This window comes from Telmatherina bonti, assembly GCF_933228915.1.
Source record: "Telmatherina bonti genome assembly, chromosome: 23".
In the NCBI taxonomy this organism is placed as follows: domain Eukaryota; kingdom Metazoa; phylum Chordata; class Actinopteri; order Atheriniformes; family Telmatherinidae; genus Telmatherina; species Telmatherina bonti.
In genome coordinates, this window is record NC_136632.1 from 21,313,548 (window position 1) to 21,340,976 (window position 27,429).

General features: G+C 39.9%; 1 protein-coding gene across 1 annotated transcript; it reads left to right on the forward strand.

The window, feature by feature from the left end:
- Nucleotides 1–168: 168 nt before the first annotated feature.
- Nucleotides 169–24,457, forward strand: nup37 (nucleoporin 37). Its single transcript, XM_079263362.1, has 10 exons — nucleotides 169–215; nucleotides 1,646–1,843; nucleotides 1,931–2,052; nucleotides 9,626–9,698; nucleotides 9,919–10,013; nucleotides 17,247–17,337; nucleotides 23,692–23,867; nucleotides 23,947–23,997; nucleotides 24,152–24,245; nucleotides 24,326–24,457. Exons 2-10 carry the CDS (start codon nucleotides 1,688–1,690, stop codon nucleotides 24,437–24,439), a joined length of 972 nt encoding a protein of 323 aa, XP_079119488.1. The 5' UTR covers nucleotides 169–215; nucleotides 1,646–1,687; the 3' UTR covers nucleotides 24,440–24,457.
- The last annotated feature ends 2,972 nt before the right edge of the window (nucleotides 24,458–27,429 follow it).

Consider the following 27,429-nt stretch of genomic DNA (forward strand, 5'->3'; position numbering starts at 1 on the left):
AGTTTAAAACTATTATAAATTGTTATTTAAAATGACATATTTCTGTTATATGCCTTTATACTGTTAATTTTTTAAATGTTTATTTTTTCTATGTTTGTCCAACCCCCCTTCATCGTTTTCACGCAGTGGTACATTCCGAGACGTACCCGGAAGAGCATTAAAACATCTAAAACCCGCGCAGCGTTTGATTCAAGGATTCCTTTAAAAATAATTTGGTAACGTATCTTTGTCTGGTTGGTATTCAGACTGAACACAGATTCTCATTAGTATGAATTAATTAGTAAGTCTTCCGTTTGGGTGTAAACTTGTTTAAAATGAGCGAGATAAACCTTTGTTTGATTAATTACAAGCTAACAGTTGTGTCACGTTTTGCTTCTCATGTGGTTTGTGTCAAAAGTCTGGGTTATATAAACATTACAAATATAGTTTATTAGAAATGTTTTGACCGTGTCATAAAACCTGTGTGGTCTGTACCGACAAAAATCCGTAAAACAAGCTAATATTGTAACGTGATTATGGTTTTGGGGTTATTTCCAATCGTGGCCAAAACCTGCAGTGAATGACTGATTTCATTCAAAGTAATTTCACATGTTTTTATTTAGTGATGCCATTTATTCCTTATTTTTCTGTATATGCAGACCAAAGAGGATAAGTGGGTTCTGCTCAACCTACAAATGACCATATAAAATTATCTTAATGAGCAAAATGAATAATGCAGTTCATGTAATGAAGTGTTGTAACACAATAAAGAAGATAACAAAACACAATTTTGGTATTAATATGCAAGAATTAAATGCCCATCACAGCCATGAAAAATAAAGGACTTTGACATAAATAATTAGGCAAAGTAATCAAGTTAATATGATCTATTTGCAACCCCTGTTAGTAAAATAAATAGAATTGTTGTAAATTGGTTGTTTAAAAGATAGTTTTTTATTTAGCTTATTTTGTTTTGTTTGTATCAGTCACAATCAGTTTGTCCATTTCCAAAAAAAAACAATCAAGTAAAACAAAATAGGCAGAGGCAAAGCTCGTATGCTTCTTTAGAGCTAAAATGGAAAAAAGCCAGCTGTAAGGATCGGAGCAACTTCAACGTGAGCCAAATTGAGTGTGAAAAATGTAATTTGGAGCAGTGAAAGACGGTTGCCTCCAGCTTTATTTTCCCTAAACAGCAATTAATAGAAAATCCAAGATTTCATTGAAATGAAAAATATTAAGTCTTGAAAAAGTGCTTGGCACAGCAGCAGAGATAGTACATAAATACTCATTAAACCTGTAGCCTAAATGTTAATATGAATGGGAACGTTTCCACTTTGAGGAGATGGCACGCCAGCTGAAACAGTGAGAGTAATTTTCCGCTGTTCAACATTTAATCTCAGCATTCATCCGGCAGCGCTGCAGAGCACTTCGGCTACTTGCAGCGACCTCTTTCAGGAGGATGCCAACACAACACAACACAAACATAGTTGCGGAGCATTTTGAGCAACATTTAAGAGAATTCACAATATCCCCTGCACCTCAGTTGATTAGGGATCTATGAGATGTATTCTGATCTTTCCACTGGGGAACTTTATAATAGGTTCAAGGATGAACTTGACATTATTAGGCAACCCAATTGACTTTTCACTATTCTGGTGTGTTACAGTGAAAGTTTTAATCTGAAGCCAGCGTGACAAGTACACACAACATGCAGGAAGACTCTACTCGTAGCCCCAGCTACACAGTGGCGTGTGAGGACTACGTCCATGTGGTAGAATTCAGCCCTTTCAGCTCAGGTACCCATGCCTCTCTCCTGGCCTACGGTGGAAACCAGTTTGTGGTGGTGGGCACTTGTCTCTTCCAGGTTAGAAATACAGCTTCTTCACACAGCCTGAATTATCCACTGCAATGTGTTGTGTTTTTTCCTATTAATGTAAATTTGTTCCCACAGGAGGAAGATATGGAGGTGGAAGGAGTTGAGTTCAATGTTCTTCGAGCTTTTCATCACGAATTACGTGTTGATGCTCTGGCGTGGAGCCCCGAGTCTCGACTGGACAGGATACCAACGATCAGGTATCGCCTTCTGGCTTGATGTTATTTTACGTGTTTTGATTAGTAACGGGATACTATATTATTATGTTATTATGTGTTATTCAATCTCCTAAGTTTAAAATGAGTAAAATGGACCAAAGAAATCATCGGAGAGGACTGATAGTTGGAGAAAAAACAAAGTAGTCGGTCTGTTATGTGGCCCACACACAGTATGTATCCGCTGTTCAACAGTGTCAGGCAAAAAGAAAACGATATCCATGTGCAGGACAACAGTTCAAGTTTATTTTTGCTGTAACATCAACCACAAGAGCACTTGGGCTTCTCAAATGCTCCTCTGTTATTGTATTAAGACAAACATTTTGATTAAAAGTGTCCAATTAAAGGCGAAAGTTGGTGTAAGAGCAAATTTTTATGTAGGAAGCCATTTTATTTGACAAAATCTGCTGCAGCTGGGTTTACTACTAATCTTGTTCGAAGTTCCTGCCTTGGTTTTATTATTATTTTACATACTTATCTCGGTGTCTTAAAGTGTGTCATGAGATGAGAGCTTTAAACAGAAAAGACTCACCGTTGTGGTTTGAAGGTTTTAAATATCAGAATATAATATGAATCATCTGTTTCTGATTGGGGATTAAAATGAGGTAAAAAACAACCTCCAGATAATAAAAACACATAATATTCACGCTGTGTTATTATTTATTTAAGAAAAACGATGTTTGAACAATGAAACTATCCCATCAGAAAAGACTTTTTTAAAAAATTTCTTCCATCTGTATAATGCAACGTTCAGTGAACGCCACCTGTCACGTTGCACCGTGAACCCAACTCGAGTCGTGTAAAATGACAAATATAAATACAACAATGGCATTTCATTTCAGTGTTACATTACATCATGTTATTTAATTCAGCTTTTGAGCATTTATCTTTACTTTTGCGTACAAAGCTAGTAGTTATCTTGCAGGTGGCGAAACACACTGCATGTATGTTTCACTGCTCCTTTTTATCGGCAGCTTTACAGGCTGGCAGTTTAACTCCATAAGGGTGTGCAATGTCGTGTCCTTCACAATAATAACAGTAGTTGTTTGTTTGTTTTTTGACAACAGTAGAAAATGTAATATGATATTACACTGGTCATTGAACTGCGCAAGGAAACATGACAGAGCAAAGCACTACTGAATAAAGCCATGCAATATATAGAATCTTGACTTTGGCTTCAAACTATCTACAAAAAACAGTGATATTGACCAAAAAAAAAAACTATTTGTATTAAAATAATTTTGTACCTTTTGGTTCGTTGCATGTTCCAAAAGACACTTTTGCCGCTTCTGATGGTGAATCCAGACAAATGCAGGTATTGTATCGAGGCCTGGTTCCCTGCTGAGATCCGTTCCCCTTCCAGCTCTGCTGAAAGCCCCATCCACGTGGGAAAAAACTGCCTGCTCAGAAAAAGGCTTTACTCATGTTTATATTCCTAATAAATGGTTGTTGCTCACAATAACAAATACTGTTATGTACAAAGAAAATAATATATATTGTTCCCTCATGTTGAGAAGGAAGATGGATTTCAAAACAAATCTGAATTTCATATCACTTAGTCGTTACCTTTTTAATAATGAATCTTGATATTTTTAAACTTCTCAGTCAAATTGGTTGTTTATAGCAGCAGACGTGTTTCTTAGTCCAGACCCTTGGGACCCACTGCCATGCATTTTAGAGGTAACCCTCCTCTAGCACTCCTGAATGGCTTGTTAACAGGCGGCTGCAAAGAACTCAACGAGGAAGTTCTGGAATAAGGGTCAGGTGTGTTGGAGTAGGGATAAGTTTAAAACATGCAGGACAGTTTGTGGGGAGCAGGATTGAGAGACACTGGTTTACAGTCTATCAGGCAGGCAAAAGCAGAGTTTTGGTGGCGCTGGAGGGGGGGCTGACTCAACAGGGGAGCCAACCTTGACACAACACCAGAAGCAGACCTTCGGCTATTGCTGCTCAACAGTTGGTTAGTTTTCCACCATGGTGGGTTTTTTTTCTTGTCTTGATCTCTAAATACTCTTATGTTCTCATTCTGGTTTCTGCAACTTGCAGAGAATAAAAACAACGCTACACAAGCAGATGTTGTGTTGCGTTGTTTTCACAAAATGTTTTGATCTGCCAGTGTGGTTCGGGCAGAATTTTGTTAGGAAAGGGAGAATATTGACAGGTCTTTACTAGGGGTGGGAAAATCAAATTGAAAAATCTAATATCAGGATTTTTTGCATCACAATTTTAAAATGGATTTTTTTTTTTCGTCAAATAAAAGTTCATTGTAAAATTTTTGTTATTTTTAATTTTTTTTTAATTTATCTTTTGACTTGTCTTCTTGGGCATTATAGCAGCAGAATGATGGTCTGACTAATGTGTTGTTTTTTTCCCCTAATTGAAATCAAGAAATTTTTTAATCTGCAAACATCAACAATCTCAAACAATTGTGAGAATCTCAATTTAAATCGATTCAGTACCCAAAAAATCAAGAATCGAATTGAATCAGGACAAATGCATATTATCACAGTCTTTACAATAAATTAACCACGGCGTAAATGCCATGAGCTATCTAGAAGTGATAATCCAGTTATGGTGGGATCCCCACTGGGAAGATCCCACCAGGGAAGCACAGCGTTGTCATTGTGTACTTCTCAGTCCTTCAAACAACACAACAATTTGCTAATGCAGATGAAGCAACTGATATTCTGCGTTATGATCATGTTTCGCCTCATTCTGTACAGATGTAGAAATTATTCAGCTGTCTAAAAGCATCGTGTGCATTGGACTTTAAAATTTTCAGGGTTGAGGGAGAGTAATATCTCCAATCTCAGTTAGTTTGGGTAAAAATAAGGCGCCTAAAGTTTTATTTTCCCCTGTTTGGGTTATCTATGTTGCCACAGCTCGTGTTGTTTGATGTGACCCATGTTCAGGAGCATATTTTGGTTCCCTGGGAGGTTAAACATGGCTTGTTTAAAATCCTGCTGTTCCTTAATCTGACACAGTGTTGAATTAATTTGCTATGACCAGATTTCTGTCTCATAATTGCTGCAATGCAGTTTAACAACCACTAACTAAAGTGGAAAACAAAAGTAGCTTAATTCCATTGTTAGTCTTCAGTGTTTCCCACAAATGTTTCCTTCCTGCACCCACTGAGCCCCGTCTAATTTAGGTACCTTGCCCTTTTTGGATGTGCTGTCTATTTTTAATGAAAGATTCTGTGTACTGTGGGACGTCTGCAGCCGAAGTGCCTCTTGTTATGTAAGAAGTCATCAGACTGTTGTAGTAGGATTAGAGGATGTCAAGCCATGCTTTGCTTCCGCATTAGAAACCTGACATCTGTGTCTTTAACATAACAGGGTAATTTTTCTAAGAAAGCACAGCAGTCCTGCTGTGTGAAAGTAGTCATCACCACTTCTTGCTGTCACACTGCAGCTGTCAGGATGTGAGCCAAGTTGTTTCAGGTGGCTTTGGACTGGAGGGAAGTAGCCCAACTCAAGATTGTTAGAAAGCAAAGAGTTTCTGCCTAATTGGAGCAGTGGTTGGGAATGCTCTGCAGTCCCCCTGGAGGTGTTTAGGCTTTCTGTAATTGAAAAGGAAAGGCAGCGATAATTCCTGGCCTTCTGTGGTTTACTCCACAGGACCGTTGAGCCAGCCCTGTGACGTGCGCACATATTATTGCGCTGATGATTTCCCACTCAGGTTCCATCCCTCCCTTCAGTCGGCACGTAGCTGTGCCTTCCAGGAAAAGTATAACGTTCTCACGGGCTTGAAGAGGGGCAGCAGGGGCTCGAACTGCCACCGCAGCAGCTTGTATTGAGAACAGTCTGAAGACTATTGAAACCACAGACTTCCACTCCACATACTCATTTTTCAACTTTGGTTGTCAAGTAGTAAATACAGTGGCCAGTCCGCTGAAAAACAGACTTTTCTGAGAAAGATGACATTAAAAAAAGAGGAGAGAAAATGATGAGGATGACACGAAGAAAAGGCCTTTAGTGGGATGGTAACCAGGAACAGTGCAGTTTACGGTTTGGATTGTTTCCTACAGATATAATTACAAGGTGGATTACCAGGGAAATGTGAACCAACAGTGATCTGTAAATGATATTCCTTTAACATATATGAAGCAGTTAACGCAGAACAGACGTCATAGTTGGATCCTTGTAGATGCCTGGTGGAGGAAAGTAACAACTTCATATCCCTGACCCTCGTATCCTGTATTTCCTGTGGGCCTCACACTGTAAACGAGTAGTAGGGTCATTTCTAAGGCTTTTTCAAGCCCAACTGGATGTTTTTTCCGGGCAGACAGCGTAAAATCAAACATAGTAAATTAGGACCACCATTTGTCATTTGCTGAAGACACAAAACTGAAGTAAACATTTCAGAATCTGCACAAGCATGTTTGTGATGTACAGAGTGAGGTTAAAGACTCTCAGCGTAATACCTGTGACCCAAACGGTAGCACAGTATGGGAGCTTTATTATGTAACACTATCACTTAGCATGTCCATCCATCCATCCAACCAGTTATCAGTCTATCTTTCCATCAGTCTTCTCTCATCATTCATCTATGATCCATCCATCATTTGTTCAGCCATCTATCCATCCATCCATCCATCCATCCAACCATCCAACCAACCAGTTATCAGTCTTTCATCATCCATTATAAATCTATCCATCAGTCTTCCTTCATCATTCATCTATGATCCATCCATCATTTGTCAATTCTTCTATCCATCCTTTATCATGCAACCATCCAACCAACCAGTTATCAGTCTTTCATTATCCATTAAAAATCTGTTGGTCTTCCTTCATCATTCATCTATGATCCATCCATCATTTGTCCATTCTTCTATCCATCCTTTATCATGCATCCATCCATCCATCCATCCATTCCACCAACCAACCAGTTATCAGTCTTTCATCATCCATTAAAAATCTGTTGGTCTTCCTTCATCATTCATCTATCATCCATCCATCATTTGTCCATCATTCTATCCATCCGTTATCATGCATCCATCCATCCATCCATCCATTAATCATCTATCCTCTTTCAATAGGTTATCCATCAACATAAGAACTTTACTCGTGTTTTATCTTTAGTGAATTCTTATTACAAAAGAGAAAAGAGCAACATGAAATTTTCTCTTTTGAAATTAGTTTCTTCCTTTTTCTTTTCCTCTTTTTTTTTCTTTTCATTTTATTTTCCAGAAGTGGTCATCTGTTCATAGCACAGAGGGACAACAAAGTGTACGCAGCATGCTTCTCAAAGCCTGTGATGGCCTGTGATGGCCTGTGATGCTGAATGGCCTTTAAAACCATATCCTTCTCAAGCTGAGGTAGAGTCCTTCGAATTTAGGATCAAATAATGTTAGAAGAGGGACTATAACTCATGGCTGTAGTTCCGCCTATACCGCCACTTCTACTTTATTTTGAAACATTATTTATTACTGTTGTAACACAAACCATTTTATAGCGACAACAAATACAATACAAGCAGAAATAAATCCAAACCAAAACTAAGATTTATAAAATGTTTTTCACCAACCTTGACCTGCATTGCTTGTTGGATGGGAGCAAAGGTTTGCTGTTGCTTTGAGGGACACCAAGAATAGACAAGGATGTGTAAAATGTAGCTGTTAATGGTTGTTGACTTTGAGCAGCTCCTGTAAGAGCTGTCAAATATGAGGCGCTTGTGTTGGCATCCTTCCAGAAGCTGGCCAATCAGAAGAAAGTATGAAGAGGACTCAGAATGGTTAAATAATTAGCTGGTGTTTTTATGTTTTAAACCGTAAATCATACAAAGGAAAATGTTTGAGTGCCAGAGTAAGAACACACCAGAAAGTTTCTCCATGTATCCCTGCTCCAACACAGCCGATTCAAATTAAGGAGTCATTGTGCAGAACTTGACCAGCTGTTGGATCCATTTAGTTTGATTCCGGTGTGTGGAAGGAGTAATACATGGAAAACCTGCTGGATTGCAACCCTGGAATACACACTCACTAGCCACTTCATTAGGAACAACAGTTTGCTTGTCAATATGTAAGCAGCAGCTGTCTTGGAGAAAATGTCCGTTGTTGCCAGAGGAGAATGGGCAGACTGGTTGGAAATTACAGAAAACTGGAAGTCAACTAACAGCTCATAACAATTAAGATATGCAGAGTAGCATCTCTGAACACACAGGATGTCCAACCTGTAGCAGACAGTTTTGATCGTGTCAGCTGAGATCAGGAAACTGGGAAATGGAAATAGTTGCCTAATCTGATCAGTTTCCATTTCAGCTTCACATTTAGATAGTGGGTCAGAACAGGGTCAAAACATCATGAAAACATGGATCCATCCTGCCTTGTATGAATGGTTGAGGCATGTGTTAGTGTGATGGTGTGAGGGATATGTACTTTGGGCCATTTGTACCAACTGAGTATAACTAATACACCTCAGTCTACCCGAGTATTGCTGACGACATCCATCCCAAAATGACCACAGTGTAAAATCTTCCATCTCACAAAGCTCAGATCATCTCCAACTGCTTCCTTAAACTTGACGATGAGCCTACTGTACTCCATCGGCCTCCACAGTCGCCAGATCCTAATCCACTAGAGGAGACGTGGCCAACTCTGGTCCTCGAAAGCCGCAGTCTTGCACGTTTTGGGAGTTTCCCTGCTGCAACACACCTGATGCCCATCAGACTTAACTAGCAGACTTGTGCAGAGTTTGATGTCAAGCTCTGCACAAGTCTTCTTATTACCATTGATTTGAGTCAGGTGTGTTGCAGCAGGGAAACTACTAACACGTGCAGGACTGCAGCTCTCTAGGACCGGAGTTGGCCACCCAGCAGCAGAGCAGCTTTGAGATGTGGTGGAACGGGACATTATCATCGTCCATGAACTGTAGCTGTGTGATGCTTCATGTCAATATGGAGCAAACACCTTGTTGAATTTTTAAATAAAATGTGTTGAAGTTAAATCGAAGGAAAACAAAATTGAAAAAGAGATGTCTGCTTTTTTTTTGCTTTAAAACACACAGTAGTTAGTTGGGTTAGAGAGCCTGTCCTCATACAATGGAGTCCACTGCAGCAGTAAAACCCTGATGTGTGTTAAGGCTGTTTTTAGTGACATCATGCCAAATCCATCTGGACCTGCGACTGAAAATGTGTGAACCGCTGTCTGTTTATTCTGGTGATACGTGTGTGTTTTTCCTGTCATAAGTGAGTTAGTATAATTGTGTGAATAATTGCAGGCGCTGGTATATGCGGGGGCTGATTAGAGGGGAAAGTCCTCTGCCTGACTGCACAGGTTTTTTTTTTTTTTTTTTTAACAAAGCCGTGCGTAAATGGCGTGAGCAATCTTGTTTTCCTTCGTGTTTATCTTCGCTCGCAATTAGAATCTCCCTGGCAGCGTTTCTACTGATCAGATTTCAAGTTTCTGCCACACACGTACTCTTATCCAGAGGTGTCAGTCTACGCAGTTGCAGGAATGCATGCTAAGAGAGATTTCATCTGTCACTGGTGTGTTTTCATGTTCCCTCCTTGTTTATTGTTCCTTCTTCTCTTTCTTTTCATTGTCGTCTTGTTGCAGATTGTGCACCGCAGCAGCTGACAGAAAGCTCCGCCTGCTGACTTCTGATCTTCAGGATACGCATGAAGTCAAGGTAGTGCAACATCTGGAGCACATTGGGCAGAACTGTGCTTGTCATTTGGCATCAGGCATTCTGTACTTAGCGCTGACATTTGGTACTTAGTGCTACAGGAAATGTAGCCGCACACACAGGCCAGCACAGTGGAGCAATATTTGCTTGAAAACATTCATTCATTGGATGATATCTATTCTGCTTTTTGTTTGCTGATTGTGTTTTCTGTACCACTGCCCAGGTGATGGAAGGTCACACCAGCTACATTAACCATTTGGTGTTTGAGCCCACGGAGGGGAAACAAATTGCTTCCGTCAGTGATGACCACACTTGCAGGTCCATACTGTTTTATTTCTGTGTGTTTATGTGTGTGTGTGTGTGTGTGTGTGTGTGTGTGTGTGTGTGTGTGTGTGTGTGTGTGTGTGTGTGTGTGTGTGTGTGTGTGTGTGTGTGTGTTCGTTCCCAGCTTCTGATTTTCTGTTCTGTTCTCTGTTAATGGTGCAGAAAGTCTTGACAGTGTTTCCACAGTGAAACATGACGCTAAGCACAACATGCTCCAGTGTGACTGTGCATAAGCACAGAGCTGCTTTGTAGCTTTTCTAGCTAATTGGTTAAATATGGAAATCCAATTAGCTGCAGAAAGATTTTCCCCTCTTAGGGGAAACAAGCTTCCCAAATTTTCCTTTTCAATTAAGACTAGCGGAGGGAAAAAGTGTGTCAGTAGAAAGGGTCAGAGCTGGGACAGCAGCTGTACCAGTGCTTCTCAGTCTGCAGCGCTTCAGTTGATCAGTACGAACTGGGTTTAGCCATGTGGCTCCTCGTTTTGAACTGCTGAGTTTCATGCATTAACTAGCTGTTTCAGCCATTTCTCTTATCCTTCGTGATCCATTTAGCTTAGCATTTGTTTCTTGAAATACATCTATTTCAAGTCTGATTTGGCATTTTTGCCAATAAAACTTGGAGCATGCTGGAGTTCAGGAACCTCTGCCTCAAACATGCTCAGTAAATGAATAAATTCTTGAAGTGATTATCTTAAGATTTTAACATTGAGCTGTAAGAGAGTCAAAAATACAACTCCCAACAAATACTGATACTGTTAGGCATTACTGAGGTAACACAAAGAAACCGAACTTCACTTTTTTACTTGTCCTGTAGCAAGCAGAATCGTGGTCTCGCTGTTGTGCTGAGCAAATTAGCTATGTTTTTCTTGCGGTACTTTGCATGAAGTTGCAGCCCAGTTTCACTTTACGCATGTCGTCACAAGCAGATATAAACATGCCAGTGGTTTTGAACACGCACCATAGTTGATTCAGCAAAGAAATACAAGAAGACACCGAAGAATGAGAGAGAAAAGGAAAGGGCAAGAGTTGTAATACGACTGACTTTAGCAGCTGAAGAGAGAAGCGACAGTACAGCTTCGATGGAAGATGGATGCCAAATTAGTTGACGTTACGATTTACGACGTCAACTAAATTCCTATATATTATTTTTTTAAAAATAGGTAGGCAAGTAATATTTTTTGAAAATGACGTCTTGATTTGTCCCTGTTAAAAAAAGAAAATGAACAGTATTGATTACCATGTGGTGTGTCAAAATTATTCGTTAAACCTTGTGATTTCTGGTATCTATTGGGCCTGGAATTTACTTGCTTCTGGCACCGCGTCCACTACACATCATGACGCCCACGCCTTCTCTGTACCTTTGGCACGTAAGCTGCACATGTTGACACCTGGTAACATGTTGCATGCGAGAGGGGAAATATTGAGTTGTGCATATAGACTGTATATAAAAAGATGGACGTAGCCTCCGTGACGTCACCCATAGGTTTCTGAAGAGCTGAATTGAAGCTCTTCAGAAGGGCGGTTCCTACCATCGCCATCTTGGCAGAGGCATGTGTGTTGTCTCGCCCGGAAAATACAAATATGGGCAAAGAGGTGGAGCTGAGAGGGGGGGCTGTGAGCGTCATGGTGGATGATTGACATCGAGCGAACTCCAAGCTGCCTGTAAGAGTTTACCGAGCTAACCCAGAGCTAACAGGAACTAACCAGCTAACAGAGGTAAGCGGGCTAAAGCTATGTTCCGTTGTAAATCAGCTAAACCGCAGTTGTTCTACGTTCTTTTTACTTGAAGCGGGAGGTGGGGTACCTGTCAATCAAAAGGACACGCCCCTAAATATGCTGAACTTCGAGATTACATTACTTTTTAACTAGTGAGAAAAAATTCACTCCCCCCACAGTTGTCATGAAGGTAAACCTGACCTATTAAACTGAAAATGAATTCTTGAACCAGGCTGTAAACATGTTTATTTCTGCTGTGAAGGTCTTTTTAACATGGGAGTCTATGGGGATTCACTCTGTTTTGCAGCCCCTAGTGGATGAAGGGGAACTGCAGTTTTATGCACTTCCACATAGGTTTCACTTTTAACCACCGCTGGAGGCTCTGTCCACCTTTCATATACGGTCTATGGTTGTGAACAACAGCGTGAACACAAGATCAGAGGTAAATATCATGGCAAATAGTTTTGCAGATCACCTCTCGAACCTTGTTCACAACGGACAAGGTTTTTTTTTTTATAGTTCCTTCCTGTTGTAGATTGACAAACACTCATTAGCAACAGATTTGTAAACTGTTGTTTACCGCAATTCCACAGAAGTACACCGTTACAAGTGGATTGACCTTTTCACTAGTTCAGAATCCTAGTGCTGTATACTCCCCCTAGTGGTGACCTCTCGTATTGAAGGTTGTTTGTAGCAAATATTTACCGACTTAGCTGAATGTTGACACGTACGCAAGCGTCAAGTATATCCCAACCTTTAGGGGGCAGTAGGGGTTGTGTTTGAGCAAAGCTTTTATAATAAAGTGATGCCAAATTTCTCAATCTGTATCAAATATACCATGGGCTGCAACAACAGAATGTCTACTGAGTCAACATTATGGGCACAGAAGAAGATTAAAGAGCACTCCTTCCTTCTCTGATTGACTACTTTTACACTCTAGCCCAGCCAATCCAGTCAGTTTTTTAAAAATGTTTTTAGTTAAAGTGAAACTATTCTGTGCATTTCAGGCTAATTTATTTTTATTTCTGAGACCAGAAGGGCTGGGATTGATCGAGTTATTGTCACAAATCGCTTTATTTACTTCAGACCGACCCTCTCCCTAGGCTGTCAGATCAGCCTGCGGGCAAAACAAGTGGATTGAGACTCTTCCGCATTAAGCCCCGCCTCCCGCCAGATATAAGTTGCCACTGATTGATCAGCCGCCACTGCCCTGCATCGGGAGCGCGCATCACAACTGCTTTCGCCGTCATTGTAACATCTCATAAACCGAAGGATTAGGCTAATATGAACTCAATAAAAAAACAAAATACAATATCAACACATAGCATACAGCCCTACATGTTGGAACCTGAATCAGAGCCTGAAAACGAAGTGGAAAACAGCAACCCACAGCAACGAATGCAGCAGGATGTCTCTCTTTGGTAAACTCACCAGCCATCGTTGGAAATAACTTTATCCCACGTTTTCCACCTGCCTGATGTATTTGTACATGCCCTTGTTAACCAGTAGAAGGTAACCAGTCACCGAACCTTATCCCCCGGGACGTCACAAGGATTTCCAAGTAGAAAAAACTCTCTAAAGCGACGTGTTTTTCCTCGCCATGGAAACCAAACGGAGAGAGTGCTGGAACTCAAACTCAAACATGCGTTTAGGTGATAAAAAAACAGTGCCGTTCACATGTCTGATGAGGATTCAACACTGTAGAAAGCTCAGAAAACTCCAAATACCATAATAGCACCCCTTTAAAATTAAGGAAACAATGTAATGTATATCCAAGAAAATTGATACAAAAGAAATTGTTGGCGCTTTTATAGCATTTTAACCACATTTCTGAATGGTTTTTCAGTAATAAGTAAACAAAAAACTAAAAGTATTTGCACCTCTGTTGTGACATTTACTGGGATTTCTTTTTAAAACAACTCCATTCATTGTAAAATGTCTTATCAGAATTATTTTCCTAAAAATGATAGTTTTCTGATTTTTCACTTCCAGTTCATGCATATTGAACTGAAACCACAGCAAACAGCTTCCAAAGCTTCACTTTATTTAATTTTTTTTTTTCAAATAATTTAATAGTTTGTCATGACGAAACACTTTAACATGCTTCAACATGATGATTGTCCACGTCTGGGATCACAAGAGTAGAAGAAGGCTCCTTCGCTCTCATCTCCTGCCCTTTTCCCCTCCCTCCTGTGACCAGCCAGAGAAAACAGGAGTGCGCTCCATCTGTTGAAAGATTTAAATTCTGTCATGTTGAGAAAATATGGGACGCAGGAGGAAGACAGAGTCGGAACAAGGGATAGATCAAGTTAACTGGAGAAGACCTTCCAGCCAGCCCACACAAACTGAAGCTGGATGTGAGAGGAGGGAAGTGGTCACGCAGAAAGGGAGGGAGGTTAATGTCAGCATGTATAGGCTCATGACCTCGTCGTCACTGTGTTGGCTTTGGCACGAGCGCCCTCTCTATAAGCTTGCTTAGTTTTGTCATCACTGTCCCCTGCAGCTGAGGGACCTCATCTGCTGCCAGCACGCAACCTGACGCCGCAGCATCGAGGCGGGGAACCAGACTCCACTTCCTCAGGCTTCATGCAGCTCAGTGGGTCAGTACAGATGGAGCAGGGTGGAGTTGCTGGGGGAATGTGCCACCTAGAGGTCACAAGGGCACACTGCAGGGTCCCTGAGAGGATTTGGAGTTGACTGAGTTCGCAGCTCAATTCAGGATAACGCACACCTGCTACCGCTGCATTATGTATATGGTTTAAAGCATTTTGCCCCGTTCTCGGTGATAATCCACTTGCTTCCCCTTCGTCCTCTATATTACACAAGAGAAACCACTCACAGCTGTGTGATATCTAATCTATTTTCTTTGTTTTCCATAATAGATCTACTCATAAGGTGACAAGGCATGGATTTTATTTACCTGTTTACTACTTAGAGTAACAAAGCCATTGACTTAAAGTGCATTGTTGCGTAAAATTTCTGTAAAAGACTAGTTTAATGTTGTATTTAATCCAAAATGGTGCAAAGGCGTGTTGAAACTGAGAATTTTGAAGATCAAATGCTCATGATGCCTGCTGCATATTTGAAGACGGTCAGAAAAGGTGGATTTTTATCCGTTTACTGGTCATGTTTTTTGTTTCATAACACATCAGCAGTGAAGCAGGAAAGTTCTTCTCTGATCGGATGGCTGTGCTGTGGCTTCCATGCAGGTGCTGGTTACCCTTAACATGCACTGCAGCACACCAGCATCATCACAGATGTGAACCTTTAAATTGATAACAGGCCAGATGGTCCAGATTTGGACTACAAAGCTTTTTTTTTTATTTGCATTTGTGCTCAGATTTCTACTATAAAACTGTGTGTCTCTGTAAAGCAGTGCTACCTTATGATTTACAACTTTGTTCTTTGTTTCCTCTGAATATTTTTATGATATAGATTGAGAAACACAAGAGACTGGTCATCATCTATAAATGATTCAGCCTCTCGTGGAGCTGTGTGTGATTGCTAATTGATCACATTTTATGTTCCTTCTTGCAGTTTTGGCCTTAAACTTATAATTTAACTTGTAACTTCACCCTTTCTTCCTCAAATGCCAATAAAATTAACCTTGTCTGAATTTAGTTCAGTTCATAAAGCACTTCTAAAAGAGAAATGCAACCCAACTGTGAACAAAAAAAAACTATCTACCTACAAAACAGAGGAAATCAAACCTAGATGCCCGCAGTGTGCACATAAAGCAGGATGACCGTGCAAGGCACTGGGAGGGATTTTATAATGTTTGAATCTTCCAGTTTCTCCCCCCTCCAGAGAACCACCTTCGATTATTTACTCTACTCTCAACAAGAGAGATCAGATCACGCAACGCTAACGGCGTTTCCTCCACTTATGGGAAACGCTGAGAAACCGTAACGCTCTCCCCTGCTGTTTTCTTACTGTGATAGAACAACACCAGGCTTCGGATATCCTTTTCAACTCTGTTGTACATGGAAACAGACTGTTGTTGCTCGATGTAGTCTTACGCATTTACCGTGTTTTATCAGCCGCGGTTGCGCGTGTTTTCGTGTCTCATTTCTTTCACTTCATTCGGCAGAGGTCTTGTGTTTTTTTGGGAGCCGGCGCTCTCCATTTGCAGGGCAGAGTGGTTGACCACAGTTTGACCGCAGGTGGCGTAGCGTGCAACTGAGCTCTGCTTGGCTATTAGTCTGAAAAGAACAGGGTTTAGTCCTTGTTTTCCTCATGTGGTCGGGGTGTTTTTTTTCTCAGCCTCACTCATCTTCCACCAAGTCCGCGCAGAACGAAGCAGAGTTTTGACAGAGCTCTATGCTGCTGCAGGGGATGCAGGAAAAGTTGAATGTTTATTGTAGTCTTCATCTGAGAAAGGGGCACATCCTCCCATACACCACACCGCTGAGAACATTAATCCCCCCCCCCCCCCCAACACCGCACTTGACATTTAGATGGTATTTTGAGGTATTTTTCAGGCTTTTTTTTTTTTTTTTTTATACATCGCATGACCTCATCAGTCAGCACCTTCCCATGCCTTGCAAGCATTTGTTTTATATTCCCAGAAACACTTGCAGTCCCCCTCTCATTCCTCCATCCCCACCTTGTTCTTCTAGCTTTGACATGTTTAACCATCGATCCAGGTCGCGGGAGCTACAGCTGTCTGCATCCAAGCAGTTTGTTACGGCCATGGTGTGTCTGAGGATCGGTTGCTACTATATGTTGGTTGCTACTATATGTTGGCAGCGTTGTAGTCTGAAGTGACCAGAATAGGCTTCAAGTCTGCTTTAGTTGCCTTTGCTTTGAATTACGGTAACTGTTTTGCTCTCTGGATCGCTGAACACAATGTGAGGCTGTCTTTTCAACCAAAGGCCCAGATATGAGGAAGGGAAAAAAAAGTCGTTTTGTCTGGAAAAACAGGAAGCCTCTGTCCATCATTTGCACACACAACACAACACAAACAGCAGGAGTTTGATAAATTAGGAGCAACATGAACTTGAATGCGATCCACCGCTGTGTGCTGCAAAAACCATTTTAGTCTTATATTGACTTGCAAGCGGAGACTTTAATTGTTTTTTCAGATGTTTTGTTTGAAGGATTTTTTGGGTTGAACGAGAAAACTTGTGGGATCAAACCTGTCGGGGTCATGAAGTTATTTGTCACGGTTACGAAGCCCTGTGAACAAAAAGGTTTTTTAAAGGTGAATCGTTTCAGGTGTTATGCAATAACGCAAGGGAGGCTCAAAAATCTGATGCTATCTTTAGCTGCTTCCTCTCAAGCCCTGTTTTTGTTGTTAATTAAGAGGCGGTGGGTTTTAATTTGGGGGATTTCAGCCGAATTAATCCTTAACGTATTTACTGTTTTATCAAGACTGCTGAAGGGGTTTTGTGATGAATTCTCACAATACTCTTGATAAAAACATGTTAGCTCCAGTAAAAACTCCAAGCGAACTATGTGAAACAGGCGTGTTTTGGTGGTGGTAACTTTTCTGCTTGCTGTGTGTCTGCAGGGTGTGGGACCTGGATGGAAATGAAAGTGCTGTTTTCAGACTTCGCTCTCCTGGCGTCAGCGTGTGCTGGCATCCAGAGGAGGTCTATAAGGTAGGAGGGTATTGTCTTAGAGATTTATTCTGACTGAATCTGAGCTATGTTGAACAACAGTGAGTTTATTCATGTTATGGCTTTAAAATCTGACATGGAGAGCTGCCACCTCACCTGTTCTGAGAAAGGAAGGTCAGCCGTGCCAACACTGACTTATTAGAGATAACCTAACCTCTTTCAGATTTGCTCAATACTTTTGTATACAATCATCCTGCTTATACAAGCGAGTCTGGTAGCATAAAGTGTAGGGCTGTGATGATATGCATTTGTCCCGATTTGATTTTAGCCCGATTTTTTTGGGTGCCGATTCGATTTAAATTGCAGTTCTCACAGTTCTTCAAAATTGCTGATTTTTGTAGATTAAAAACATTAAAAAGGACAAAACTTTCTTTTGCTTGTCATTTTTCTTCATTTCAATGTGGAAAAAACAACACATTAGCCAGACCATCATTTTGCTGCTATAATCCCCAAGAAGAGAATTAAAAAGATCAATAAAAATGACAAAAATTTGATAATGAATTAGTTTTATTTATTTGGAAAAAAAATAGATTTTTAAAATTTTTTTTTTTTTTTTAACAAAAAATCTATTTTAAAATTGCGAAGCAAAAAATCCTGATATTTGATTTTTCAATTCGATATTCCCACCCCGAATAAAGAGCAGTGAGCCTAATAACAAATAGATTGGCATTTAAGGTTTTCTCCTTTTGGTTAATGCAGAACACATTGGTGAGTGCACAGATCACAACATAAGGAACCTCTGGTGTCATGTCTGAATAAATCCTCTGCGCTTTCCTGATTTATTTAACCTCAATCTGACTAATCCAGATCAATCAGTGCAAAAATCTCACTTTCAACAACCATGATGTGCTGCAGTCATATTCACAGTATCAGAAGCACTAAAATAAGCAGATGTGATGGGCTGTTTTGAGCAGTCCAACAGACAGTCAGGTAAATAATGTGCTCCAATGTTTTTCTCTATTGTTTTTCATTCAATAAACAACTTGAATAGTAATTTTCCCCTCCCTGTTAAAAATGTTTGTGCTCTGTCTGATAATGGAACAGGATTTTCAGATGCGTTCAACAGAAATGCTTCATGTTTGTTGACATCAAATCAGGCCTTTGTGTCCCTGCTCCAACACCCCTGACTAGGAAACATTGAAAACCTGCAGGACAGTGATTCAAGAGGTCCAGATTTGGTGATCCCTGCTTAGTAATGAATTTGTAGTTGTTGTTAACTATGAAAGCATTGTAGTGAAATAAACTTTATTATAACCAGAATAAAGGGTGTAAACTATTGGCAGGTTCTTCATGATGGAATTGGCTGAATGCCCCGTATTGACCGGCACAAATCAACCATGTCCGATACCGTCGTCATAATGGTTGAATTGATGATTGTTGCTCTGCAGACTTGTCATTTGTACTTTCTCCTGGTTACATCATCAATCTTGCAGCTGCTTTTCAGCCGCCTCTCCAGAACTTGAACATCTTTTATCAGTTTCCTCGTGTGCGTGGAAGACTATTTATTCCCATACAAAGTGAGAAATGGCACATTAATGAACTGAAGTTCAAGCACACAAATGTAAATATGTAAACAATTAGCCTAGCAGCTAAGTTGAATCTGAGCCCCTTAGCAGGTCATAACAATACACATAACAAGGTATCAACAATAAAAGTAAAGGTCAAACTAGTCAGTCAATATTGTATAAAGAGTAAAATCTGCTGGTACCACATGTTCGCGTAGACATGACATGCATTTTACTCCGTCTCCCTTCCAACTACCTACATATGTTTTCACCATTGGAAAGCTACAATTTGTCATATTTGGATGATGTGGATTCAGTTAACTCTTATTTCAGACAAGTGCAACTTAATCTTTGTACTCCAGAATGACCAGAATCAGAATCGGCTTTAATTAGTCTTTGAGCCTGCGACCCGGCACAACGACATTACTTGCAGTACAACACGTCCAAGATTTAGACAACGTACATGTGACATAAACGAGATCAGGCAGACTGAGGCAGAAGTCACAAAGCGGCGCAACTTTTTATGCAGATTGAGGAAAAGATTACACAAGGGAGGATGGGTGTAAAAAAATAAAAAATAAAAAAAATAGTATCCCTACAATTCACCTAAATCTCAGGAAAAGGATAAAGATGTGACAAAAAACACACCTCCAGTAGATGATACTGCAACAAAAACTGTACTGTTACATCAGCAAGGGTCTAGTCCAAAGACCGGCAGTCCAGTAAGGTGAATATATGTATGTATGTATGTATGTATGTATATGTGTATATATATATATATATATATATATATATATATATATATATATATATATATATATATATGTGTGTATATATGTATATATATATATATGTGTGTATATATGTATATATATATATATGTGTGTATATATGTATATATATATATATGTGTGTATATGTATATATGTATATGTGTATATGTGTGTGTGTATATGTGTGTATATGTATATACACTACTCACAAAAAGTTAGGGATATTTGGCTTTCAGGTGAAATTTATGGAAAATGCAATATGTTCATGCTACAGTCATATAAAAACATAAAAGTAAGACATTTAAGTAGAAGGATGCACTACTGATTTCCTCATCTCAAAAAATTCATTCAACACAAAAGGTAACAACAATGGTAGTTACACCACAACAAAAAATTTGAACGTCTCAATATCTGGTCATGTGCCCTTGAGCATCAATTACAGCTTGACAACGACGTCTCATGTTGTTCACAAGGCAACTTATTGCCTGCTGAGGCATGGCATCCCACTCTTCTTGAAGGGAAGCCCTCAGGTCATTGAGGTTCTGGGGTGCAGGGTTTCGAGCCTCTACACGACGGCTCAGCTGATCCCACAGGTTTTCAATGGGATTCAGGTCTGGAGAGAGTGCAGGCCATTCCATTTGAGGTACACCAGTCTCCAACAGCCGTTCCCTGATGATGCGGCCTCGATGAGCAGGAGCATGGTCATCCATGAAGATGAAATTAGGCCTGTGCTGTTCATGTAGGGGCACAATCACTGGATTAATGATGTTGTTCAGGTAGTATGGGCTTGTCACTGTACCATTCACAAAGTGTAGGGCAGTTCTGTACCAAGTGGACACCCCTGCCCACACTGTAACACCGCCACCACCAAAAGCTCGCCTGGTGACAACAGTGGCTGATGCATAGCGCTCTCCCTGACGTCTCCAACATCGTTGCCGGCCATCATTTCTGCTCAGTGTGAATCGACTTTCATCAGAGAACAGCACTGAGGCCCACTGGTTCCTCGTCCAGCGTAAATGCTCCCTGGCCCATGCAAGACGATGATGCCTGTGCCTGGTGGTGTGGTCAGGTACCCGTGCAGGTCGTCTAGCACGCAGACCACGCTGATGTAAACGGTTTCGAATGGTCTGACGTGACACTTGGGTGCCTCTCACCTCTCTTAAACGTGCCTGGAGTTGAGTGGCATTCATCATCCGGTTTCTCAGGGCAGTGTTCACAATGTAGCGGTCATCAGCACGGGATGTGGCCAAAGGACGTCCACTTCTAGGCCTTTCTGTGACTCTTCCAGTCTCTCCATATCTCTGTTGCAACCTGCTGATGACACTCTGTGACACTCCAAGCTCAGTGGCCACTTCTGTCTGAGAACGTCCTGTTTGAAGCATCGCAATGGCAAGGGACTGTTGTTCCATTGTTAGGTGTCGTCTTGGTCTCATGATGTCAAAATGTGAACAGCATGATGAGGACAAATGTTTAAACACCAGCTCTAATTGAACCAGGACATTTATTGGTCAATTCAAGGATCACACACCTGCCGTGATTTTTGCCGTTAAGCTCCTTGTTAGAGAACAGCAACTTGTGCAAAATTTATTGAAACATTTAACAGTTGGACATGTGCATTTAAAAGCTTAGAGAAGATCACATTAAGTTCACCTGTACAGGTTTGAATGCATTTTAGGCTTGTTGTGAAATTTCACCCAAAAGCTGAATATCCCTAACTTTTTGTGAAAAGTGTGTGTGTGTATGTATGTATGTATGTATGTATATATATATATATATATATATATCTCTTGCTCATTACAGATTCATGCACAGGACTACCTGTATTTATACACCTGCACAAAATATATATATATATATATATATATGCATATATATATATATATATATATATATATATATATATATATATATATATATATATATGCATATATATATATATATATATATATATATATGCATATATATATATATATATATATATATATATATGCATATATATATATATGCATATATATATATATATATATATATATATATGCATATATATATATATATATATATATATATATATATATATATATATATATATATATATATATATATATATATATATGCATATATATATATATATATATGCATATATATATATATATATATATATGCATATATATATATATGCATATATATATATATATATATATATGCATATATATATGCATATATATATATATATATATATGCATATATATATATATATATATATATGCATATATATATATGCATATATATATATGCATATATATATATGCATATATATATATGCATATATATATGCATATATATATATGCATATATATATGCATATATATATATGCATATATATATGCATATATATATATATATATATGTATATATATATGCATATATATATATGCATATATATATGCATATATATATGCATATATATATATATATATATGTATATATATATATATATATGCATATATATATATATATATATGTATATATATATATATATATATATATGCATATATATATATATATATATGCATATATATATATATATATATATATATATATGCATATATATATATATATATATGCATATATATATATATATATATATATATGCATATATTTTGTGCAGGTGTATAAATACAGGTAGTCCTGTGCATGAATCTGTAATGAGCAAGATAGACTTTAAAGTCTGAATAATTAAAATTTACAAGGTAGATTATGCCCTTATGACACTGCTCTTTTGTTGTTTTTTCTGCTTGTGTCTATATTTGGGTTAGTGATGTTATTTTCTTGTTTCATATACCCAATAAGAATAAAGTTAGGGGGGAAAAGAAGTCAAGTAAAAAAGCTGGTCCACAAAAAATCTTTTAAATACCAAAAATTTCAGGATTTCTTTTTAGGATTAAATTACATATTTTATGTGCATGAGGTTGGAGCGTAAAATTAAAATACATGAAACAACACAAACATTAAAGTTACCTAAAATTTAACTGCACAGTGAGCATACAAAGAGTGCTGCCTTTGAATACACACATAGGCAATCACGTATAGCATGTGACAACATATATAAGGAGAATAAATTAACACAAAAGCTGGGTAGATGTAAAGGGCACAGAGCGGCGGACGTACATGTAATTGCTTGACCAGCTGTGAGAACAGGTTTGGTTGGCAATAAGTTAGTTTTGAAGATGGGATGGTGTATTTATTCATACAGCTGGCACCAGGGTCCAGACGTTACTACCCCTAAATGGCAGCACAGATTTTTCAAGTGTTACATCTGTCGGAACTCATGGTTTCTTCTTGTGGTGGTCACATGTTCCCTTTAGCCATAAGTAGCTGAAAGTGTTCAAAGTCTTACACTCAGTGACTCACTTCTGATTGCTTCTGCATTAAATCTTAAAATAACATCCTAAAAATCTTGTGAAAATGCCAGTCACATACATCATTGTATTGATTTGAACTATGATGCTCTGATGCCGACTTAAAATGTTAAAGCAGTGGTTCCTAAACTGGGGGGCGGGCCCCTCATGGGGGGCCCAGAGTGATCACGGGGGGCGCGGCGAGGCTGAATAAAACTTGGGAGTTTTTACACTGGATGAATTCGTAAAAGTACTCATATGAAATGATGATAAATACACAAAAGAGACTTCAAGTAATAAAAAAAAAAAGAGAGAGAACAAACTATGATGGAGCATATCGGTCCCTGCTGTGATGGGAGGGAGGTCGTCGATGAAAAGAAGGCCCTGCAGAAAAAGTTCAGAAACCACTGCATAACAGAATCCCGGCTTGAGAAACTAACTGTTCAACAAGCTTCAGCATAAAGAAAACAGACATTGTCAGCTGCTTCCACAACCAATACAATATTTGACTTCATACCTCATCTTATGCATTGTCCAGTTTTTAACAAAGTGCGAATAGTGTGTAATTTAACTTTTTGATACTTGTTGGTGTCAAACATCCTCTCTATCTTTGCTTTCTTTGTTCAGCTTTCCATTAAAGTTTATCTCTTATGTTTTTAGTTAATGGTGGCGGAGAAGAAGGGAACGATCCGTTTTTACGACTTGGTTGCCCAGCAGGCCATCTTATCACTGGACTCTGGAACGCTCATGTCGGCCGACTGGTGCCTCACCAACACCATCAAAGTGGGTGCCGTGGCAGGCAATGACTGGCTGATCTGGGACATAACCCGCTCCAGGTTGGCAAAATACTTAGCTCTAGTGCAGTTTTATGTCTCGATGTGAGATGCACTGAATTCACGTTTTATTGGTTTCCAGTTATCCACAAGAGAAAAGACCCGCACATAAAGACAAAGCTCGACTGTTCAGGTGAATAAGTTGTCAGAAAACTGCTAATACATGTTGTCACTGCTGTATATTAGGAGAAATAATGCAGATTTATGACGAGGGGCCTTGATCCCAACTTCTTTATTCCTTCATATAATTCAAAGCTGACCCCTCATAAAGATGTTCTTCTCTTCAGGTGGTCTCGGGCCAACGAAAACCTCTTTGCCACCACTGGATGTCCAGGAAAGATCAGTACTCAGTTGCTTATCCACCATCTCGGCCACCCACAGGTCAGTGTGATCTCATCAAAGTCCAGATTGGGATCTTTTCTAAGCTCCTTGCAGCTCATGAATGACTCTTGTCGTTGCAGCCCGTGATGATCGGATCGGCCCCAGTGGGGTCTGGCCTGAGTTGGCACCGGATGCTGCCGCTGTGTGTGGTCGGCAGCGACAGGAAGTTGTGCTTTTGGATGACTGAAATGTAGCAGCCTTTTTGATTGATGTTTTCTTTCTGGTTTAGTGAATGTTTAATAAAATATTTTTCAGAGAATTTACAATCCTGCTTGGAATTTGGGGGAAATGGCCGCATGCCTGAGACGCTTTCTGAGCGCCTCCTTCATATGAACATCGTTTTTCTTTTCTCTGAACTTACATCAGTTGTCTATGTCCTGCCAGGAGAGCTGCAGTTCAGAGGAATGCGAGGGGGCGTCCATGCCAGCCCTCCAGTTCACCAGCTGATTTGATCATTGTTACTGCAGGTGTTTTTACCCCCGCTGTTTTTTTTTTGTTTTTTTTTTACAACCCATGACAGACTTGATCAAATTGACAGAATATCTCCACCTGGCTTTAAAATCCCCATGAGGATGAGGACAAACCAGGCCTTGCAAACTTTACCAGGCAACGAGGATGCAAAGAGAGGTGGAAGAAGAGTTGTTATGATCAAACAGGGGAGCAAAGCAATCCCTGGCAGCAGCTTTCGGTGCCCTCCAGTCAAACAAGGCCTTATTGTACTGTCACAAGAATGTCATGTGAGGAACTACCCTCTCAGTTTTCAAAGCAGTCACACTGTAATGCCAGCTAAGCTGCAGAGAGGCGCTCATTTAATTAACTTCATCATGAATCATTCGAGGTGACAGCTGATCACTTGTTTCCACAGATGTGTAGGATCAATGTATCGTCTAGCAGAGCACCTTATTGTAATTCGCTCAGCCGAAACACTAGGTCGTATTGTGTGTCGATGTGTCTGCATGGCAGAGTGGAGCAAGTAGAGAACGCCGGTCTTTCACAACCAGTTCATCAGCCTCGTATGTTTCTTGGACAGGACACGCACACCACCATCCACAAAGCATAACATGCTACCGCTCTCCTGCTCTGCTCTTTTGTTTGAACAAGTCCAGTGCGGTCTCCGCTCTCTGCGTTTTGCTGTGCTTCAAGGTGCAGGTGGTGCTGGAGCAGATGCACTTAAGATGTCAGAGGAGGAGGCTGCCATTTTTCAGCTGTGCACTCTCCAAAGAGGATAAATGCAGCCAAAGAGGGAATTGCTGCTCTTAAACATGATTCATGGATCTCAGAGGCTCATAGAGTCCAGTGACTCAAGGTCGCCACCCGATGGTAGAAAAGCTGAACTGCAGCTTCAAGTCTTTCCTGGAAGCCCGTGCTTGGATGTTACTGCCCCCGTGCTTCCAACCTACCTTTGATGTAACCTCAATGAAGCTTTTGTGCCTCACAAGCAATTCGTTCCCTCGTGTTGGTCTGAGCACTAATAACAAGCTGTGAAATGGATCAAAGTGAGATCAGATCACCTTAGAAATCCTCACCAACCTTCTCTTAATCTCCCCACCTTCACATAATTCTTCTATTGCCCTGCCAGCTTTAAGCCTGGGCTCAACAAAAAGTGAGCAAAACAAAAATAATGAGGAGAATGATGCGAAGGGAAACAAAGGAAGAGATTAGAGCTCTTTGAGGTCAGTGTTTGATTTAATCTCCCTGCTGGTTTGTTTGCAATGCTTTCCCAGAATGAAACGATTTGTGCTGATCTCGATCGGTGGAGTTGGTCATCTGATCTGCCGAGACATACGTCATGCATATTGTAGCAGCTGTGAGGTAACTTGCTACCCTTTGTTTATAGAGTAAATGTTTCAAGTGTTGCTTTTATTGATGACCTATGCATACTGCTTAGAAATGCAGAGCCATACAGTAAAAAAAAAAAAAAATGGATTTGACACCATTTTTTTGTCATTTTGACTTTAAAAGTTTAAGATTAGTTTGAAACATAAAAATAAATATACTTTTTTTTTAAATTAAATGTTATTAAAAACCCTTTAAGTAAAATGCTTAGATAAATTACTGTAGTTACATAATCAGTTATGTATTTGCACTATGGGAACAGGAAAACAGCCAGAGTACCACTGTAACGCCACACAGAAGCAAGTAGAGCAGGGTAGACCAGCCCCGGTCCTGGAGGCCTGCTGTCCTGTGGGGTTACAGTGGTTTCCCTGCAGCAACACCTGATTTAGATAAAATAGTTATCCAGCAGCTCATTGTGCCATAGTCTGCTAATGACCCATTAATTGGAGTCTGGTAGGAAACAAAAATTCTGCAGGACTCAAGGAGCTGAGTTGGTGAACGCTGAAGTTGAGGAGTTGGTGGCATTTTAGGAGGTTGTCATATTCAACTTGACCACAAGGTTTTGGTACATTTTTCATATTGTTTCCATAAAAAACAACAACACATGGAATGGAGAAGAAAAAACATACATGCACATTAAGTCACAAGATCAATGTTAAAGTTCAGAGTCTGTTAATTTCACGTCTATACCACTTAACTGGAACCAAAGCAGGATGACGAAACCCTCATGAAGAAGAACCACTGGTTTTTGGTTCCAGTTGAAAATGAACTTTCTCCGGTCTGGAAAAGGCAAACTGCTCATATTTGGGTTCTTAGACTGTTGCGAGGCTGCTGGTGTGAAAGAGCTATCAGATGTTTTTTCTTTGTAGTCTTTAGAAGTAATTCTCCAGACTTTGGACTTTCCAAAAATCTTCTTTGGTTGTTTGCTGCCTTTTTGCTTTATTTGTCAAGGTGACCCTAAGCAGCTTCATCAATGTTAAGGTCCAGGCTAAGTGGAGGATTCATCACTCCATCAGACCTGTTGCCACGGTTTTCAGCTGTTATTTTGTGACACACCTCAGCCTCTTATCCCTGTTTGCCTTCCTTGTGAATGGCTTCCTGACAATCACCCTCCCATCCACACTCTCTGGCGAGGCTTCAGCTGGTAGTCTGATCAGCTGAAAGTGCAGATGCATCTCTCTGGTCATGCGTCATGTTTGTATTGAACATTTAAAAAATGTAACAAATGTCCTTGCCTAAGTTTTCAGTCATGCATTGACGCCACTGGTTCATCCTTTGCCTTAAACAAGTCACAGGTCCATGTTTTGTGGTCAAATGTGTCAGGACTGGTGCCATTTAAGTCCCATCA

Bases quoted from the DNA above. Each gene is read 5' to 3' on its own strand.
- nup37 (XM_079263362.1), top strand. From the start codon at position 1,688: ATGCAGGAAGACTCTACTCGTAGCCCCAGCTACACAGTGGCGTGTGAG. The intron at 17,338-23,691 runs GTAGGAGGGTAT...TTATGTTTTTAG, and splicing joins ATCCAGAGGAGGTCTATAAG to TTAATGGTGGCGGAGAAGAA. The intron at 23,998-24,151 runs GTGAATAAGTTG...TCTTCTCTTCAG, and splicing joins GACAAAGCTCGACTGTTCAG to GTGGTCTCGGGCCAACGAAA.